Consider the following 21,291-nt stretch of genomic DNA (forward strand, 5'->3'; position numbering starts at 1 on the left):
ATAACATATTTTTTATTTTTAAAAATATATTTTTAATATCAGTACATCATAATAATAAATATATATAAATTAATTTTCTTTTTAAATTTAGTGAAAATTAATTTGAAACCTGTTCTCAAATAGCCTCTTTGAGCTTGTTTAGTTTTTGTGATCTAATTATATTTTTAAAATAATTTATTTTTTATTATTTTGATATATTAATATAAAAAATAAAAAAATATTATTTTAATATATTTTTAAATAAAAAATACTTTAAAAAATACAAATCTAAACATCATTTATTTTTTTAAAAGAATAAGCATAACTTAAATATTTTTTATTAATTAAGAAATTAACCTTATCTTAAACATTGATCGGGTCTTAGATATGATAACCATGTAATGATGCAAAAGAAAGAAAAGTGCTATAAGAAAAAAAAAGGTTTCCATTTTCCACGGTCCGATTCTAGATATTTGAATTTTTATTAAGCATTGACAACTCAATTAGTTCAATATAGAATTATTATTATATTATTAAATATTAATAGATTTATATTTCATAATTTTAGAAAATTATAATAAATATGATAACACAAAATTCCTTGCCAATGGCATTTCATTTTTGTAGAAAGAAGAGTTGGAGATAATTTCGTGTGCCATCAACATTTTTTTCGAGAGCTGACGGTTTTGACCTTAAATCATTACTATGTTAAAACTTGTATTGCTCATAGGCAACTTATCACTTACCCTCTCATTAGTGCAATAATTCTTTCTCCCCATGCTCTAATAATACTAGCCTTGTCTACCTCATGAAGGAATGCTAAATTGCACTCACAGGAGCCGCTATCTCTACAAATAATAGAATTCAAAAATTAAAAAAGAAAAGAAAAAGAAATGTAGAACCATCAGCATTTACAATGCCATCTCAGACGACATGGGATGCTCATCAGGGAGACAACTAAGTTTGGGATCTAAAATCCACAAGGCAGATAATGAACATTGAACTGAATGGATAGCTTGCATGATAATGAAAATGTTCGAGGAGTAGCAAGGTACATAATAAGTAGTATTCTACTGTCGATTTCTGTATGCAAGTTCCTGTTTTGCACTTCCAGAATCATTTTTTAAGATGCGGGAAACAAGCATACACATCAGACTTGGGGTGCTTTGCTTCAGCATGCTCCCGGCACTTCACCTCTGTTGTGGTGCATATGAATGTCTGCATGCACACCTTGCACTGCACTCAGTATCCATAATCCACCGGATCAATTATGGAAGGAACCGGCACCGGCGTCGAGGGAGACAGCAACAAGAGATCAAGTCACAACCTTGTAAAGGACTGAATAAAATGTAGACTTCACAAAGAATGATAAGAAATTTTTTTTTTAAAAAAAACACAAATATAACGGAGCCAATGAAATACAAGTTTACAGCAAGCACTAGATTGGTATATCCGAAGAAAATGACCAAGAAACATGGAAAAACTCCCCATCATAAATCAGAATCAAGAACCTCGTACTGGGAAACCTAAAATGCAGAAATGGTTTAATGTTCAAGGACTATGAAATGAAGCGTCATGGATCTCTATAATAAATCAGTGCAAAATAAAAATCCAGCTTCTGCAATGAGCAGTAATTGAGAAAATATCCAGGTCCAAACTCGCCACAAGTCTCAAGACATTCTCCACTCTGAACTAGAGAGGGGGGGTTCTAATGTTTGCAACACAGGAGAGAAAATTGAGAAAACTCAACATAATCTCAAGAAAAATCCATCAGACTTAATAATCTTTAATTCCAATACATCTCTAAAACATGTAATGAAGACATTCACAGTTTATTCATTCCCATAGGATAGCGTCTGACACACATCCAAATCGCCCACATACATGAAATGCCCGGAATTATTAAAAGGGCCAATGAAAAGTAATTCTAAAACCAGAAGTACAACTGGAGAAACTCCGAGCAAGCTTAAAACAAAGAGAGAAGCTTTAAGAGAAAATCACAGCTAATGCAGAATTTCAGGCCAAAGCATCGAAGAAACAAGTTCCTCACATTCTCACACGGATGATCTAGTTACCTATTGCAAACCTCACTAACTGCTATAGCTAAAAATCCAATCAAATTAAAATCCAGATTTGAAGAAAAAAAAAGCTGTCAAATGACTATAGATCATATAATTCGGAAACAAAATAAGATTATACTAACAAGAAATTTTAATATAAAAGAAGACCAGAGAGACGCAAAACAAGTAAAGATATAGCATACGTATGATATCAAAATTTAAAAGCAAAAGCATGCAAAGAGACTACCTGGATAGACATAGCTTTCTTGTTAGACTCAAGCTGGCTTCCTATACACAACAAAATTCAATGGAAAATAAAAACAACACCACTTAGATCCGTAAATTTCCTAAAAAGAACCAAACTTTGGAGAAATCATATGAAGTATAAGATATATAAAGAATACCCTTCGCAGCTTTTTGCTTCTCCATGTTCCTCTCACGGGCCATTTTTGATTTCTGACCGTTTCCTCCTCCCATGGTGATTTGATATCGGAATTAGGGAGAAATCTTTATTGAATTTCTGGTTGCGTGGTGGAAATTAGAATGCAGAGGAAGAAGGGAGAGCACTGGCTTTGCTAAGGAAAAGAAGAAGACTCTAGAAACAAATAAATATTAACAAAGTATCAATAGGATGTCAACGTGCGGGTGATCGGTTTTCTATTATATTTATATTTTACTTATGATTTATGATTCCCAAGTAAAAAATTTAAATATTTATACCATGTTAATCAAATTTTAAATTATTTATTTATTTAATATAAATAAAAAATAATAGGTATATTTAAATATAATTTTTATTAAATATATGCATATCTTATATATATATTCAAATTAAAGAAAGATATAAATTATATATCTTATATATTTTAGATGGAGTTTGTAGCAGATTTTGAATTAAATTTGTTAATATTCATTATTTATAAAATTAAATAGATACATATAGAAAAAACTTGCATTTTCAAATGGATATCCATTCAATTAAATTTAAAACAACATCACATGTAAAGGAAGCTATTTTTATATTTATGTTTCAAAAATATTTGGAAAAAAATTTGAAAGTTTTTTTTTGTTTTAAATTAATTTTTATTATTATTTTGATGTATTAATATTAAAAATAAATTTTAAAAAATAAAAAAATAATTACTGTGTGTAAAATGAAAAAAATAATAAAAAAAAAGTTACTGCAGGACGGTTGCCGGTGGCTGCCAAGTGCCTTTTTGTTTGTAGTGGTTTTTGTTTCTTTCCTTTATTTATTTGCCAATTTTAAGGAATTGGAGTTTGTTTCTAATTTCTTTTATAATTTTCCCTTCGCCGAAATTAGATTTTTTTTTTTAATTTCAATTTTCGATTTTATAAGCATGAGAAGTAAACTGTTCTAAATCATATCTGAGAAATTAATTTAGTTTTTGACGTGAAATTCGACCGAAAGAAATACTGACCCATTAACAGGAAAGGAAAAAAAAAACATTAACTTTAATATTAAGATTAAATAATTAAAAAAAAAATCAGGATTGTGTTATACCTTCGCTCTCTCGCAAATTCTTGTAAACAGATTGTTTGCGGCAACTGGAATGGTGGTTGACCTCTGTTTTCCGTCTCCTTGTTTTGTCTCTCTCAGCATGGGTATGGTTTTTTAGAGCTTCGGCACAATTGTTCACCTCACCAAGGGCTGTGATTGATTGCACTGTTGGAAGCAATTGATCTCTCTCGTCTCTTTTCCTCTCTAATTCTCTCCATCTATCTGCATGCGTGGGCATGTAAAGCGCTGCACTCATTCTCCAAAGATGAACCATTTTTTAATCCTTTTTATGACATTTGTTTTCGATTTTATTCAATTCATTTAACCCCTCTATAGTTGTTTTTTTAATTAACCTCTTATCATTTTTTAATCTATAAATAATCTATTAAATTATAAATATTTTTCAATTTTATTTTGTAATCTTTCAAATATAGTCCTCATTTTATTAATTATTATTTTTTTAATCATTTTATTTTTGTTAAATTTTATCCTTATTTTTTGATTGATTTTTTTTCTTAACAATTTTATTCTTTAAAATTAAATTTTTTACTGGTTGGAATGAAATGGAGTGCAGCAAATTCGGAAGGTTTTCTAAGACCAATAAGAAAAACAAGATGAGGAATCAGAGTTGAATCCTCATGTTAATATAATGAAGATGTACAATGTGGTAACACGATTCAAGAGAGAATCTGCCAGCAAGCATTTGGGATATGGCTGAAAGAATTTACACTTCCTCCGTGGCTTGCCTTCTTGCCTCCTCTTCAGCTTTAATCCAAGCCGCCTGAAATACGGAAGAAACAAACATGAAAATTTGAACAAGACTGGAAAAAAATCCCTCGAATAGTATAGGCTAAAAAAATAGTGAGAACTTGCCTTTTCCTTTTCAAGTTTGGAGAGATGTGGACGAATGGAGTTCCCTAAACTGAAGCCTCCCCATGCTTCTTGCAACTCTCTCTCTCTTGCTTCTCTACGAGACACAGAGAGCCTAGCTGGCACTTCTCCAGATTGCTGAGCAGAAGCCATCTTCTCTCTTTCGAGCCTTGATTTTTGTTTAACCAAAATTTGGTCCAGATCACCTTCATTTGTCTGCGTAAGCACTTTTCTGCTACTTCTTTTCACATTCATCTCTTCTTGGTTTAGACTCGATGCCATTTTCTCTTTCTCTAGTCTAGACACACGCTTGACCAGAACTCTGTCCAGGCCCTCACAACCTGCTGTAACATTTCCTCCATATTTGTTTTGGTGCCTGTAATTTCCACAGTTGCTTCCCGATGACAATGCTTGCAATTTCTCTCCTTCCAGTGTCTCTTCTTTATTCAAGTCCACATTTTCCTTCTCTAGTCTGCCTTTCTCAACTGATTCATTTTTCTTTCTGTTCTTTGCTTCCTGAACCTCCTTTTCTAGTCTTGAAACATGTTTTACCAGAAACTTATCCAGGCTTGGTACTTCTGGAACATCTTTTCTTTGACCATTAATTGCTCCTCCAAGGTCCTTGCCATCCATGTCAAATGTTTTTCCTGAGTTTTTTCTTATCTCTAGAACTTCCTTTTCAAGCTTTGACGAATGCTTAATCAATATACTTCCCAGGTCAGAAATGCCCTCGGATGTAGTTAAGTCACTGACCGGTTTCTTTGAAATAATTTCAAAACTTTTTCTTGAATGCTTCTTTGCTTCTTCAATCTCCTTTTCTAACTTTGAGGAATGCTTCATAAGAATACTTCCGAGATCAGGAATGCTCTTAGAAGTCTTCTTACCATCTATATTGACGTTTCCATCACCAGTTTTATCCGTATTCCCTTGATTCCCAGCCTTGAGTTTATTCCTCCTCCTATCCTTAGCTTCTTGCACCTCTCTTTCAAGTTTTGACATGCGCTTGACCAAGAACTTGTCTAGACTTGGGAGTCCCAACCGAACCTCGTTCCTTCTCATTGTTTCTGAACCAACAGAAGACATTCTTCGGGGAAGGTTAAGTGCTTGACTAGAGGTATAATCAGCAGCAAAGACTGGATCATGCACCTTACTGTTTTCTACTTCTGCCAAGGCAGCATTTAAACCGCATGTAGCAACGATAGTTGCCAAAGAAGAAAGTTCGTCTTCATTCAAACATCTAAGCCTCTCAAGCATCACATCCACAAGCTTGATCATATCCAACTTGTCCAGAGACTGTCTTCTGTTATATTTACTGATTCTTGTCCCAGGACTGGGAAGCTTACAATCCATGTCTTTAGATATCAGTTCAAATTCTGACCCGGACTCTGATTCACACTCTGAAAATTCAGAATTACTATCATCCATATCTGGATTCTGACTGATTTTTCGCAGCAGATCTTTGAATTCTTCTTTGTTAAAAGTAGGACAGTTTGCAAGCTTGGTGAATGCAGTTTTGACCGCTGCGGCTACTTGTTTATCAACCTCAAATACAGTTGCAAAAGATGCTGTGACCGTATCAGCAGTAGACCCCCCTACATTAACAGTAGATTTTTGAACTTGACAAGGCATCCGAGGACTATTTGGTATATCGAACATGATTACTTCCATAGCTTTTGCAGCTTCAAAAGCTTCTGCTGCATTTTTCTCCTCTTTAAGCAGCAGTTCTTCTGCTTCTTTACTCTGGATCCTGAAATACTAACCAATAAGCTCAGTGCATGAATGGAAAACCTCACAATATTTCAAATCCTCTGGGCATTGAAAAGTTTACCTGGCAGCTTTTAGTATCCGACACCAAGATGCTTCCACCAGTGCAGCTTTTCGAGCCTCCACCGCTTTGTTTGCAGCCTCTCTTGCTTCAATTTTCTCTCTCAAGACTCTAGAATAATGTGGGTTTGAATCACCAAGCGCCTCATCAAGAGTCATATTCATTCCATCCAATTCCTGGTCCAATATACAAATCAGTTGTCATAAAATGAGATGCGTGTTGACCGTTTGTTTTTTTCCCGGGAGTGGGGATAGGAGAAAATACAGTAAGCACATGACACAACCAACCTGAAGCATTTTGATTTTCCTCTGCAAGTAGGAGTCCCCCTTCTTGCGAGGGAACCAGTTGATAGGAGAATTCTTACGGTGAGAAGGCTTCTTAATCTGGGATGTAAATTTGCTTAGAGAATTCAATGCTGATAGGCCAGTCCCTTTTGGCGATTTATTCTGCAATATTCAAGAACGTGAAATGAAAACATCACAATTAACCTCCACAAATTTCAATTATCAGAATAAGAAAATCATCCACCTTTACCAAAATCATATATATATATATATCCAAACATGCTGCTGCTGCCCTAAATGACAACAAATGTATTGATGAAATGGTGAACCATTCACTTAGAAATTAAAACTTAGTACTGGCCATTGGATCAAAGAACACAAGTTAAAAGGAGAGACACTACTGAATTCCAGTACTTTAGTTTTTTTTTATAAGTTGAATTTTTATCCAAGAAAGAATTAAACAAATCGCAACATTCTTCGATTAATGTTGTTTCTAGAGTTCTAATCAATTCCAACTTTCTTTGAAACATCAAGAAAAGAAATCGAAACAACAATAAACAAGGCCAAATTCTCTTCTTCCGGGGATTTTAAGCTTTTGATTCCATTCAAATTAAAATTCAATACAAACTAACAAGAAAATCCAAGAACCCTAAATCTTGAAAAGCAACAAAAACGAAAAGGATTTACCTTCCCGATCTTAGAACCCGAAGAAACCTTCTCCCGCGAATCACATTCCTTGTTAACAGGATCAAGAACAAAACTGTCGCTGCTGTGCTTGTCTAACACAGAGATGCATCCCAAATCTAAGCACCCAAGATCCATTGATTGCTGAATTGTACAATTAAATCTCTTCAAAATTGTAAATTCAAAAATATTAAAAAGAATTTAATTGTTAGTCTTATGCTTATTAGTTAGGAGATATTTTGGGTTTTGAGAGATGGAAATGAAAGAATAAAATTGTTTATTTTTTAGGGGATGTGATTTTATGAAAAATAAATTATGCTAATGTCAATCGTTTTTTTTTTAAAAAAGTAAAGAAATAAAAGTAGCCGTTACGGCTGGAGGCTGTTGGTCTCTAACGGCTAGTTTTAATTAAATCTGGATTTGAGTAATTATCTGGTGTATTTGGAGTATGGTGACGCTAATGGTTACTTACTTTTAGCCTGACACGAGATCATACGTTTGTATGATCTCGTGTGTATAATATTTTAGAAAGTGATTTTTTAAAAATAAATTCAATAAAATTAACATTATTATTATAGAAAAAACTAAATGCTGTGATAACATTCTGGATTGTTTCTAATTATTAATTTTTCCCCAAATCTTTTATGGCCAAATTAATGGTCAAATGGCTCCTTATTTTTTAAGAAAAGACACAAATTGTAAAATAGAGGATCAAATTGTGGAAAAAACATAGAGAAATACATAGCAATTTCAAAGTTTGTGTACAAAGTTCACTTTGGTCTTTCTACTTTGCTATTTCTAACTTTTTGGTCCATGTGGTGTTTGAAAAATTAATGTTGATTCAAAATTTTTTTATTTTTTTTTTTATTTTTTATAGTTTATAGTCTGAGAGAGAAAAGAGAGTCACTAAATTTAGGTTGAAGAGAGAAAAGATTTGAACTGGCATTGATTTTTGGCTATGAAAAATTATTTAATTGTTTTTTTTCGATGAAATTTTATAACATTAGCCGATGTTTTTTTGTGGCAACATTCATTAGTTTTGTCTCATGATAGAAAAAAAAACTCTCAATGAAAGAATTTCTTGCTGCTACAATTTTTTTTTAAAAAATTTTGTTGCAAATGGCTACACTTCTTTTTTTTCTAAGAAAAATTTTACCCGTCCTGTAGCAGAGCAGCCTGGACTAGTTCAATACATATCCTGTGTTCAGAAATTAGAACCGGACCTTGCCAAGTATATCATGTAAAAATAGAAAATATATACCTCATCTGCTTGCAGCATTGTCACCCCTCTTTTTCTGGTACGTGCACACAAAACAACTTGAATTTAGTCTGGCACTTCTTATTTTTGCATTTCTTTTGACATTATAACCAGAGAAATATAGAAGTCTTCCAGTGTGGTAAAATAATGCACCGATAAAAATCTCTTCATTTTTCACTTATAAACTAACCTCCGCGCGCCAGAGTACATGAAATTGTTCATATTGAGTGATGAAATTGATAGTGTGTTTCCACAAAGGTGTTCCGACTGCAACAGATGATGGGGAATCGCAGGTTAATAATATATCTATTCATCCCTAGTCCATATTTGATCTCTAATCCACTTTGTTGCCACCCATTTCACCCCTTTGATGACTGGACAGCTTCCGTGAAGAGATGTCTGCAAAAGCGTAGCGCACATGGGTGAGAAATCACATGCAGAAACTAGAGTACCAATAGCTAAACTAGTCAATATAGATTGAGAGATTAAAATTTCCAAAAACCATGGCTAATGCGCTACGACCATTCTCGCATACTAATTCCTTAAGAATAACATGAACTAAAGAGGGGAAAATCATGCAGCGCAAATCATCCAGCTAAGGCGCATGCAGAATGACAAGAATGTGTTTTGGTTCAACACGGTACACCCAAAACGACCTTGAAAGATTAGCATGACAAAACACCATTCAAGTGAGGAGGTTTTCTGCTATATTCTCTATCCTAACATAACAAGAAGAAGAATGCAGAGTCACACAAAGAACGGTTTCAAAAACGTTATGGGTTTGACACTATGCTTAGCATCACCATTTAACCAACTTTCATGGACCAATTTATTGGAAAACTCTCAAGTTGCATACTTAAACATGTCAACATAACAAGTAAAATGCATAGTTGTACACGTATGATTATGGGGTGAAAATGATCTGACAAAAAAAATATTACCGGATCAATTGTGCCATTTGGAAACAACGAGTAAAATAGAAGCCCATCACCTTGCCGAGGCTTCACTTTCAAACCAACACATTGTTTGTAATCAAAACCAGGACTTACTGCAGAGCCATTCTATAAATCGAACCAGTAGGGTGGTTACTATCAGCATGAAAATGATTCAAATAGTAAAGCAACAAAAAGACACAGAATTTGGTCAAATACCTCGAAGGGGAACATGGTTTCTCCACCTTCTTCCACATTAGACAGATACAGCAAGAAAGAAGCAGTCTGCATGATGATGAATCAATCACAAATTTATAATATTTATTGCAATAACACTTTCACAGTTACAGCAAGATCACATGTTTAATTTTAAGAAAACAACAATCTTTGAGAACAATATAACATACTGTGAAGTAAATACCTTGTAAGCAATTGAGAACAATATAAAAAAGCTTCAAATATGATTTTGGGTATGATGCCATGCTAGAACGACTGAAATGACAACAAGAAAGGAAAGGCATGGAAAGAAAATGATGGCTTGCAAGAAAGCGATCTGATTTAATGAACTGCCAAATTGGTACAGCATTCTACATGTAGTGGCGAGGGAGTGCTAAATTAAACATTCAAGATGCTATGGAGGTGCTTGTTATGTACCCTTTGGCTCGACTGTGGACCATATTCATCTGGGTTAAACGCATCATAATGTGAATCATACTTCTGCCCGATTTCATAACGCAAGATATTAAATGCCTGCAACAGGGTGATATCCACTCAGACAAACATAGAAATGACCTGTAAAGAAAGGTTAATTATTTTCAAATTTTAAATGCAAGGGGACATGATATCAAATACTTGATTAGATAAGAATTATTGACCGAAAAAGATCAAATCATGCTCACGAGAAAATATATGATGTTATTCTAACATCACACATCCAAAATATCAGAGATGCCAGCCTGGGCTCCAGGTAGCATATATAGGAGGAAAAGCAAAAGTAGAGGGATCAGATTTCACATGCATTTGCTAGCATTTTAAAAGCATTAGACTTTATTTTAGACCGTCAAGGTAACTGTTAATTGATTACATAAATCTACCCAAAACATGGTTCCTCATTATCTCCAACTTTCCCTTTTCAACTAAAAGACTACAGGGAAACTAGAATAAGAGTTTATAATCATGTGGAGTTGCAGATTCTGGAATCAGGGTCCCTATAGCCTTGTACCATTTCTGAAATAAAATAGCGAGCAAGTGCCATGGAAACAGGGCTTAATTGGGTCAATCAATTAAGTCATCAGAAAGAAAGGTAAGCAAGTGACTAGCTAAAACAGGTGTTAATAAAAGCTAGTCTTTTCTGTCAGTTTTTCAATTTTCCTTAGTATTTTCAAGTTTGTGGCATGTTGAAAGAAAACTGACCTGCTAAAACAGTCTCTCTCAGAGGTAAGTTGTGATATCATTTGAAAATCTCTCCGCTTTTCTCATATGCATCCTTAACGTTATTGAGAGTTATTTTAACCATTTAATCTGCTAGTAATGAACATCTAAATTGAAGCAGTTTTTTTTTTCTATAACTTTTACCAATGTGCTTGATTTAGTTATCAGAGCCCCATGAGCATGATACCAAACAACTTGTATGTGTGTTGCTCATAAACAACTGTCGTTTTAAAAAAAAAAGCAGGAGAATACCTGGTTCTCTTGAAGAACAAATATTTAGAAAATCGCTAGACAGTGTTTCTTTTTATATATATATAAAAAAAAAAATCAGAACAAAAGAGAATCAGTGATCCATCAGATTCTATAATCTGGAACATTAGGTTACATAATGTCATAAAGTATTAACAGCTGTTGATTGAGTCATATTTGAATAAGTTATTGCCTTTAGCTTTACTAAAAGAAAGAGAAACAAGTAAACACACGGATATGGAAAGTAGTATACTACCTATTACATAATTATTATCACAACCCTATGAATTCCAGCCCCAAATAAAAGCCAAAAAAAAAAAAAAGGACATTATAGCAGCAAGAAAATACCTCTCCATGGGATTGTGGGATCATTGTAGCCTTTGCAATTTTCTTCTCGATGAAGTCCAAGGTCCCAGTTTCATCTTCTGATCCACTAACAAATGATCCTGAACTGTTTTCATGAGTTATAATGTCAAAAAGATGAAAAGTCCATTGAGTAAAGAGTTGTAAGATAAGGACATGGTGCATTGCACATAAAAGGGAAATGAAAAAGAAATGATTTACCTTGTTCTAGTTTCTTTGGTACTCTCAGCAGTTTCTCCCTTTCGCAAAGCTAGTGTAGATGGTTTTAATTTAGACTCAACCATTTTAATTATGCTTTCGCATTGTTCGGGAGTCGCAAATTTCGGAAAATAAAGTGCTCTTGGTTTCCAACTTAATTCCTGAAACCATGTATAAAAAAGATGCGCAAACAAATTAGAATATCATTCAAAGCATTTCTAATTAAGCAAAAAAATAAAAATAAAAATTACAGCCTATCCATTCCCTCTCTCACAAAAACATTGGTTTATTTACAAGGTTGAAACTCTTCTTTTCCTTTCAGTGCATCATTTTCTGTTTTATTTCTTACCCACCAACACCATCTCCAAAGAGCCATAAATCTTTCCACAGTTCGATATTTTCATTTTAATAATCTTATTTGCCATCATTTCAATAAACAAAACTAAAATTAATTTCCTTTATGGGAATTAATCAAGCTAAGACTTCTAAATAATTTACCAAAAAACTATGATCCAATGAAAACTACCACAAATCTATCTCACATCAAACTCCAGTAACCTAACTTGATTTTAAGTCCAACTCTCCAATAAATCCCCAATCTAACACTAACCCAAAAACTTTTCAAACTTGAATTACCTGAAAAGGAATGGATTCAACGGAAGCTTCTCCAGTAACCCCATGCGGCATCGTATCATGATCCCCTTCAGCTACTTCAAGCATTCTTAACCTCGGTCTAGTAACAGGTACATCCTGAAAAACCATAACTAAACAATAATCACCCTCTAATCAGAGTAATTAATTAAAGCACAAAATCAACGCACGCAGAGAGAGAGGCACTCACGTTGGGGAAGAAAATGGAACTGTAGAAACCGGCAAGAAAGAACAAAGAACAAAGAATAATTGCAGCTGGTAACCCCAGTTTTCTTTTTGATCGTTTCGTTTTGATTTTCATTTATGAGTCTTGTTGTTTTGGGTTGTGTTCCGTCGATCTTGAAAACTAAAACAGTTTTTTTCTGGAATAATTGCAAGAGTTACATGAATTTTTGTATTTAGAATTTATTAAGAATATTAATTTAAATTCCGAATTTAATATATAAAAAAATGCAAAAGTAAGATATTATTGTTTCTTTGAAAAACTTTTGTTTGCATCAGTTCTTGTTAAAATATTATTGTTTGTTTTTTTGTTGTTGACCCATTTTTCTTATTAGTTTTTTAATTTTGCTCATAATTAATGGGTTTTTTTTGGTAATATGTGTGGATGATGGTTGAATATTTTTTAACAAATTTTAATTTTAAGTCTTTTCAGTAGATAATTAATATGAAATAGATTTATCTATATTTTCCAAAACATTTATATTTTATATAAAATTAAATAAAAATATTTTTTAGTATTTTATTTTAAATATAAAAAATATAAAAAGTTATTAATTAATTTCAAATTTATTTATAAATTTAATTTGAATTAAACATGTGTTAAATAAAATAAAAGTGATTTTTGGGATTGATTGTGTGTTTTGTTTTTTGCGCGTTGATGGCGGGAAAGGAGGGTTTTTTTTTTCTTTCCTTGGCTTTGACGTCACGGGGGCGGGAAACAGGTGGTTACTGCAGGAAATAAAATTTAATTAAACACGCAATGGGAAGTGTAGGCAACACAAATTAGTGCAAGTGAAGTTCAACGTTGGATTTTTGGTTTTCTTTGAATTTGATTTGCTCCTCGATTATCCAAACTTGTTCAGTCATGGCCCACATGACCAAAGTTGTCTGTAAAAATGATATCCAATTTATTTATTTTTGTTTTTAAAAATTATTTTTTATCCATTTAAAATTTATTCTTTTTATATTTTCAAGTTGTTTTTATTCGTTAATAATAAATTTTAAAAAATAATAACTATTAAAATATTATTAAAATTAATATTTTATCTTAATCACTTAATGGAATGACTTTTTATATTCTCTCTTTTCTTTTTATTAATAAAAAATCTTTCTTTGTTTTTATCGTCTCTTTATAAAGTTATACTCTCCCTTTGTGAAAAAAAAAATCCAAAAATTAGTATTCTATGAATCATTCGTATAGTTTCTCCTTTTTCTTCTTCATAATCTTAAATTATCAAGTTTTTTTTTTTAATTTATAAATTAAGATCTTGTATTTAAAATATGTCTCATGTTTTTCTTAGCCAATTAAAAGATATAAATTCCGATGGATAGTTTTGGGTTTATTTATTTATAGATTATGTTTCAGCACAAAGAGTATAGAATTAGCTCATAGAACTTGTCGCGAGGTTTGTGTTGGTTCAGATATGTACTTGCGTAAGATAACAAATCCAGATCTGAGATCTAAAAGGTCAGTTTGATTTTTTTGTTATTCACTTTTTATTTACAGATATTGTGTTTGAAGATAAAATAACATATTGTTGGGCGTAGCCCAGTTTAATTAGTAGCACAACCCCCAAAAATAAATCATCGAGTGGTCGCAATTGATCCAAAATATACTTGTCAGGCTTTTCATATAATCTAGATATAAAATATCTATATTCAATTGATATATTTATAATATTATAACAAAAATTAAATGATATCAAATCACTATACATTAAAGATATTTATATTGTAGATTGTATTAATAATTTTACATTTAACTTTTTATTTTTTTAGAGATATTTCTTTGATTTTTGTTTTTAACAAATGGGTGGTATATTTGTTATTAAAAAGGCGCATGTGATGTTTTCTGATTGTTAAAATTAGCCATTCATTACTATTCTCATCGGATATGCAGCCATGTTATTTTTTACATGATGTTGTGCGCGTGATGGATTGTTTGTATTTTTTATTTTTATAATTAAAATATATAATTAGTCTGACATAATAATTAGATTCAAGTTATTGCTGCATTACTAAATGCTCAAATCTTACATAATTATTAAATATTTTTTTAAAATAATATAAATCTACTGCAAAGCGCTTGCATTATACCAGTATTCTTTAGTTATGCCAACTTGAAATATATTCTCATGGTTTTTTAATAAATATCTCCTTGATCGCAGCATAATAGGGATATTGCTCCTCGATCAAATTCTGAGTGATATCCCAATATACCCATTTCTAATTTCTAATCATCCCATGCCGTGTTTGACTTTTTAATAAATATCTCCTTGATCGCAGCATAATAGGGATATTGCTCCTCGATCAAATTCTGAGTGATATCCAATCAAGGTTGTTAAAATCACGTTTTTATTTATAAAATCAAATGATTTTACAAGTCAAAACATGCATTACGGGTTGAATCGCTTGAAAAAATAAAAAATAGATAAAATCGGGTTGAAATCAAGTGAAAAACACAAAAATCAGATGAAATTGTGCAAAATCACGATTTCAAGATTTTACGATTTTGATAAAATGAGGCCTTGAAACAAAATCTCCCCTCTTGAACAACTGTCAGATGCTTTGGTAAGAGCAAAAGCTTAGCGGGCACGATTTGTTTTCCCTCGCGGCAATGGCTTGGTTGGGCCCTTTAGTGAATTGATAATGGACCAGCTCACCGAATTTCAACTTAAAATATGGATTTATTCTTTGTTGTCCAAATAGAGGCATTTTCTATATCACAGTGCTTTTATAGCATTTTCATGCTAGTAAAACCTAACTCGGGATCAATTCAACTTGGAACTTGAGTCATTGATCAGGTAGCAACTTAGCTTGATGTTGTGCTGTGTTTGCGCAACAAAGTGCAGAGGGCCTTTTTACTCTCCTTTCTGGTTTCAGAATTAATTAGACTGAATTAATGAGGTAAAAATTGAACTGAGAATTGTTGAATTTGACTGAATTTAATGTCATTTTAGTATTATAAGACTAAATTAATTGGATGAATTGTTATGTATGAATTTTTATTTAAAGTATGAATTTTTTTTATGTATTTTAAAATTTCTTACGATTTTACGATCCGAGTTTGTGAATAACTTTCCGTGCCGTGTTAAAGTTGTGATTTTAACAACCTTGATCCCAATATATCCATTTCTATTTTCTAATCATCCCATGCCGTGTTTGACAGGTCGCTGATGCTTTCTATTTGTGGCCAATGATAATCACCGCTCTTTAAGAAAAATCCATACACTCCAAATTGCAAAAATAAGATTTTGAAGTTGATAATTATTATATCACAATCACACCCGCTTGATACCCATCCACCATTTATTTAAGCAACCATGAACAGTGATGATTTTAGAGCCGCAGATTTGTATCACGTTCCCCTATTTTTTTCTCCCAAGAGGAGAAATGTTTTTTTTTTGGTTCCCATGCATGCACCTTTGCTTTTCGAAGGTGTACCAATGGCCACCCTTCACTGCCAGATGTACAGAAAGAACTTATTCCTCCATATATTTTGATAGAACACCACTAAGATTATATCTACTTATGTTTCCATGGTGACATTCCATCACTTTCGATGGTTGCGTAGCATCACTATTATATAAAGGACCTTCAAACCTTCATACCCTTAACCTAGAGCCTCGCAGCACTATAACAACCTAGTTATAATAAGCTTCTGTACCTTGTCATCAGTCACGCGGCTTGCTAGAACTATGATTTCAAAAACAAAGATGCTAATGCTTAGGTAATGTTATTAGCTTCCTAGCTATAATAATTACTTTTGATCGATTGGGGGTTCTCCTTTGACCTGAAGTTAACTAGAGTTTTACTAAACGCGCAGTCACTATTATTTTGCAAATGAGCTTCAATTCTTGCATTTCTAGCTAGTGATTTGTGTCAGTGGATATGTTTTTGTGTTTGCTAATTTGGCCCTGATATTGATTCGAGGTTTGACAGCTCGTGCAGGAAAACCAGGCCAGCACTCCAGTGCCATTTTAGCAGCCCTCCATCAGTGTATCAGCCAGAAAAACCAAGGAAAAGCTCGATCAAAGAAAGCAAGAAGGAGGATTGGGCACCTCATCCTCGCACAGGGATTTATGTCCCAAAAGGCCACGAGGGGGTGATGGACGATGTACCGGAGAAAGCAGCTTCATTAAATCAGACTTATTGGCTAAGGAATGTTGATGGTGTTGAGAAACCAGACCCTGACACACCCCATGATCCTTGCTTGTTTACCAATACTTATTGAGTTGGCTAACAAGGCTTCGCTCCAATTTCATCCTAACCACGATCGAGATGAAAACTTAGGAAATAAATGATTAAAGTTGTTGTGGCCCTGAATCGTAGAATATAATTACCTGCCTACAGATGCAAGCAATTAATAACACAAGTCCAGGAAATTTACGCAGTCCTTTTCCTTTTCCGGGATGGTTCTGTTGTTGCTACTCATGCAATATTCACATTAATCAATGGATGATTCTGCAGCATCATACTTCATGATTACTCACAGGGCTATAGCTGTTCACAGAGCAGGGAAAGAAATCCTTAGCACTTAGTATGCGAATGTTGCTGATGCTGTAGTCAACAGTGGCAACTGCCGACAAAAGCGTGCGTGGATAATATTAAAATTTCTTGGGCCTAGCAATTCTTTGAGGCAAGCCAGCCCTTTCTCAAATTAATCCTACCTCTCATTCCTTCAAAGTCTCCATCAGATAACAAAGAAAATGAAAAGTTTCAAGGGAAACTACAAATCAGTCCCTGACCATTTTAGAAACTGACGAATGAGTCACCAATCTTCAAAATTTTATTAGTTTCTCTAAGACACCGCAATCTCGCAATCTCAACCTCTAAAATTTTCTATTTTTTTTAATATAATATTAAAATCTTGTTAATAAAATATTAATAGGTTAAAATCTACTTATCCATGTAAGTTTTCAATCTAAATAATTTTTAATATATTAAAAAATAATATCACACCCTAGAATTCTATATATATATATATAAAAAAAAACTAAAAAACCAATTTCACAGTCGTTTTATCTCCCGATTGCGGCTCTGCACTACAATCTGCATTTCTTCGAAGCAAGCAAACTTCCAAACCCTCTAACTCGTCAAGACAAACATCTGCCGCGTTTCAGCGAACCCTCCTCCTCTCTTCCTTTTGAATTCTCTCTCCAGTTCTCGAACTTTCATTATTTCTTTGAAACCTTGCTAAAAATTTCACCTGACTTCATCTCCATTTTTTATTATCTTTTCTTTTCTTCTTACGCTGCAATTTTGTGGCAACAAGTAAACCGGATCGTGAGTTCCGTGGTGCATGACGAGCGCATCGGAGTTGTTTTATCAAAGAAGGTCGCGAGTGAGCCGAGCCAATACCGATCTAGGGCTCGAACCTTCTGTTTCTGACCGTATTTTTTACCAAAATTACAATCGCCGCCATCACAATAATCATAATCACCGTCATGATTTAGACGGCTGTGATCCTCTTCGCAGATCTCCTCACGTGCGGCACCCCTGCCAGCGCTTATCGTTTCTCTCTGTAAGAAACTTGCATATATTGGAATTTGAGTGTTCAAAAACTATATCTTCAATTGTTTTATTGCTTCAATTAACTGATTTAAAATTGTAATATTTCTTTAGCGGTCGTAAATAATGCAATAAGCAAAAATATTTACTATAGGAAGCTACAAAAAACTGGTAAATTTGTTGTAAGTGGATATTTAAGTTGAAGTTTATTTTGATTTGTATTCACTAGAGAATAAATTTACTGACGGTCGTCTGGATTCATCGAAATCTGTTATGGAAATCACATAAATTTTAGGCCAAATTAGGAAATCAATTGTATCATTGGCTTTAATTGAGGAATGAGGTGATTTTGATATAAATAAGAAGGTAAGATTCCGTGAAAAAGCTCGCGTATATATTGTAATTACTAGCTAGCTAGCTAGACAGCATCTTTTGAAAGATTGAGTTTTTGGTAGTTTCATGGTTTTCCAACGTTTTATGCTTAACTCGTAATCTGCCGAATGAGAAGCATTCTGCTAGATATCTTAATTATGAACTGATAAAGGTGTGTATTTTGTATGTTGTTGAGCTGCACCTAGACATTGGGCCATTCCATTTGGCTAACGTGTGCGTATTCTTATCTAGTCTCAAATATGCGCACCTAATATTAAAATCAATTGGATTGATAAAGGTGTGTAATTTGTATGTGTACTCTTTCGCTAATATTTCCTGCTGTTTGTTTTGTTTGCTCAATTGTGTCTGGTTTCTCAATTGAACTTTATGTTCTTCACTTGTTTGGTGAACCATAGGGCATTTTTTTTTTTTTTGCATTATTGCAATTGTTATATACCAACTCTCAGTTTTGCAATGCCACTTTATGATTTTTTTTATGCCCCGCTCATTGTTGTATTGCATTTGGCTTGCACAGGAACGTGCCTCATCTCGACTTGATCAAGGTACCAGTCAATTTGTACCAAGCAACAATAACAGCACTGAAACTCTAAGCAGCACAAGCCGGCCAAGAGTGACTGTAAATGACAGACTTCCTGGATCTGTGGTACTTGCAAGGGCAAGGCTTCTCGAAAGGTTAAGAGGAGTTTCACTTTCTGGAAACAGGTGATTTAGATACCCTGTTGAATTCCCTGTATAATGCACAGAGTTATGCATACATCGTGGTACCTGGACCCATCACAAATTGGCAGCCATCAATATTAATGATGGTAACCTTTGGCACTTGTCACATGTTCATGCTATTCCATCATATGTCTCTGCTGTTAAAATCTTGATAGTTATGGCTGCTGCTTTTGGTCCCATTTCTTATGCCCCCCACTACTATCATAACTGCTTGTCTTGTTATTGCTTGGAGATGCCTGCACTATGTCTCATATGTTACCATAAGAATGTAGATCTAGGCCATATTCATGAGAAACACAATGACACAGTTTTCTTTGCTAATGCAAGCATGTTTTGTTATCTCTGAAGCATTGGTCATGGAATTAACTTAAGCTACGGACCTGTTTATTTTGGCTTCATTCAGGCAAAGTGGCCGGGCTTCTCTTGGCATCTATAACAGGGAGTATACGCTTGGCGATGAATTGAGGGTTGTTGATGCAGGGGACTGGGGAACTGACATTTCTACAGGGTTGTTTGCTGGAGGTTCCTCTTCAGATGACTCAACCCTTCAAACAGAAAGACTTCACACCGTGCAGGAATCACACAAGAAGAAACCACCTGGTCTAACCCAAGATGCCCTTCACTGTTTGCAATCAGAGGTATTTAGCAGCGTAGAGAAGGGTATCGAAGGGGGTGTATCTCAGGTGTCATGGGATTGTAGTATATGTCTCGAGAGTTTCACAGAAGGAGATGAACTTATTCGGTTGCCATGTGAGCATAGATTCCACTCTGCTTGCTTGGATCCTTGGGTCCGGACATGCGGTGACTGCCCATATTGTCGAAGAGATGTAGTTGTAACTAATGGCTGAGAATGAACATGAAGTCCTTCTGAGAAGGTTTTATGTTTCTTCCTCCGCGGCTGCTCTTACATTGTAGACTCCTAGTTCAAAGTTTATATCTTGACCGAATTTCATTAATGTAGTTTCGTCGTTGTTTGGTTTCGTGTGGTTCATGTCATGCTTGGTTTTGTTGTAAAACACGAAATTATCTCAGCCTAGAGTCCTTAATCCCCACTTAATTTGGAGTTCCGTTTATACCAGATGCTGAGTAATACTCCTTGATTTCAAATTTTCAATTCGCAGTCATTTTTATTTTTCCAATACTCCATGTATGGTTTTTCGTCCTTGTCTTAAAGGGAGGTATAATGAGAAGGATACACAAGACTTGTTGTGAAGACTTTTCATTTTATTACAAAACTAAGAAAAAAGGGCAAAAAGTGATCTATCATCATTCATTTGGAATCGGTCTATCTCATTATCATGGATTCGACTGCAATAACTTTGTTAAGTAATTTGAATTTCTGGACCAATCAAATCTGGCCCAGCTGAATTGGATATAATTCATCATGTTACTTTTAGCAAAGGGGATGGGAGAGAGACGTTACTGAAGCTTTGCCATGTTTTATTATTAATTTGAGGACACAGCATAGCATTTGGTGTGGACAGCGAAGATGTTTGTTTCTTCTTCACTCTCTAGCCTCCTTCAATGAAAGATTATAATATAATTAAGCACGTTTCATTTTTATAATTTCCCAGAAAGGTAATCCTAACGGCTAATGCTTTTTCATCTTTCTGTTACATAGTTCAAGGCCCAATTGTACTGATTTGCTAAAACCTAATTTTTAGGCCATTGATTACCAAAAGCTAATGCTGGCCTTGATAATTTTAGACTTTTTTGGCAATTCCAAGTCCTTGGTCCCCATGCAAATGCTCAATATAAAAGCACCCAAATGCCTTTCAACTTCAACTGCCACTACCAGGCAGCACCACCGTGGCTTGATAACTTCTTCAGCATTGAAATGGCTTGCTCTTCCTTCCTCCTTGACCCACAACAGATCCACCTCACCCCACCTACCAATAACCACCGCCATCGCCACCTCCAAAGAAAAATCACTGATGTCGTTGAAACCACCAACTCAATCCCCTGTATGTACCCACAGATTGACATTCCCTCTCTCACCCCTTGTCAATACATCTTCTCAAAATCACTCCCAAAATAACCCGTTTAACTCTGTTAGAACGTGCCGGAAATGACGATCCAAATACCACTCTCAAGCTCATTTGCCATCTTGGGTTAGCCACCATCAATGCCAATCCTAATAAA

General features: G+C 34.1%; 4 protein-coding genes and 1 long non-coding RNA gene across 6 annotated transcripts; 2 read left to right on the forward strand and 3 right to left on the reverse strand.

Moving 5' to 3' along the window:
- Positions 1-826: 826 nt before the first annotated feature.
- LOC118059125 (uncharacterized protein At2g23090) lies at positions 827-3,706 on the reverse strand. The gene is made up of 4 exons (XM_073411563.1): positions 3,562-3,706; positions 2,444-2,634; positions 2,287-2,327; positions 827-1,215 (listed from the first exon to the last, which is right to left on the reverse strand). The coding sequence occupies exons 2-4, from the start codon at positions 2,514-2,516 to the stop codon at positions 1,096-1,098; spliced, it is 234 nt and encodes a 77-aa protein (XP_073267664.1). The 5' UTR covers positions 2,517-2,634; positions 3,562-3,706; the 3' UTR covers positions 827-1,095.
- A 121-nt stretch (positions 3,707-3,827) lies between these two features.
- Positions 3,828-8,067, reverse strand: LOC118059126 (uncharacterized). The gene is made up of 5 exons (XM_035071960.2): positions 7,225-8,067; positions 6,541-6,699; positions 6,257-6,429; positions 4,432-6,175; positions 3,828-4,339 (listed from the first exon to the last, which is right to left on the reverse strand). The coding sequence occupies exons 1-5, from the start codon at positions 7,357-7,359 to the stop codon at positions 4,283-4,285; spliced, it is 2,268 nt and encodes a 755-aa protein (XP_034927851.1). The 5' UTR covers positions 7,360-8,067; the 3' UTR covers positions 3,828-4,282.
- Positions 8,068-8,633: 566 nt separating this feature from the next.
- Positions 8,634-12,719, reverse strand: LOC118059127 (probable prolyl 4-hydroxylase 9). Of its 2 annotated transcripts, none has more exons than XM_035071962.2 (8): positions 12,494-12,719; positions 12,289-12,402; positions 11,656-11,813; positions 11,440-11,542; positions 10,066-10,161; positions 9,631-9,696; positions 9,421-9,540; positions 8,634-8,878 (listed from the first exon to the last, which is right to left on the reverse strand). In XM_035071962.2, exons 1-8 carry the CDS (start codon positions 12,602-12,604, stop codon positions 8,786-8,788), a joined length of 861 nt encoding a protein of 286 aa, XP_034927853.1. In that variant the 5' UTR covers positions 12,605-12,719; the 3' UTR covers positions 8,634-8,785. The 2 variants fall into 2 exon arrangements, with proteins under 2 accessions (XP_034927853.1, XP_073267417.1); XM_073411316.1 differs by having other exon boundaries at positions 12,289-12,416; positions 12,494-12,641.
- A 3,280-nt stretch (positions 12,720-15,999) lies between these two features.
- On the forward strand, positions 16,000-16,994 carry LOC118059128 (uncharacterized). Its single transcript, XR_012170786.1, has 2 exons — positions 16,000-16,255; positions 16,468-16,994. It is a non-coding gene; the product is annotated as an uncharacterized lncRNA (long non-coding RNA).
- Positions 16,995-17,532: 538 nt separating this feature from the next.
- On the forward strand, positions 17,533-20,263 carry LOC118059129 (probable E3 ubiquitin-protein ligase RHY1A). The gene is made up of 3 exons (XM_035071965.2): positions 17,533-18,049; positions 18,944-19,131; positions 19,553-20,263. Exons 1-3 carry the CDS (start codon positions 17,828-17,830, stop codon positions 19,995-19,997), a joined length of 855 nt encoding a protein of 284 aa, XP_034927856.1. The 5' UTR covers positions 17,533-17,827; the 3' UTR covers positions 19,998-20,263.
- The last annotated feature ends 1,028 nt before the right edge of the window (positions 20,264-21,291 follow it).

Source organism: Populus alba, chromosome 9 (genome assembly GCF_005239225.2).
Source record: "Populus alba chromosome 9, ASM523922v2, whole genome shotgun sequence".
Lineage (NCBI taxonomy): Eukaryota > Viridiplantae > Streptophyta > Magnoliopsida > Malpighiales > Salicaceae > Populus > Populus alba.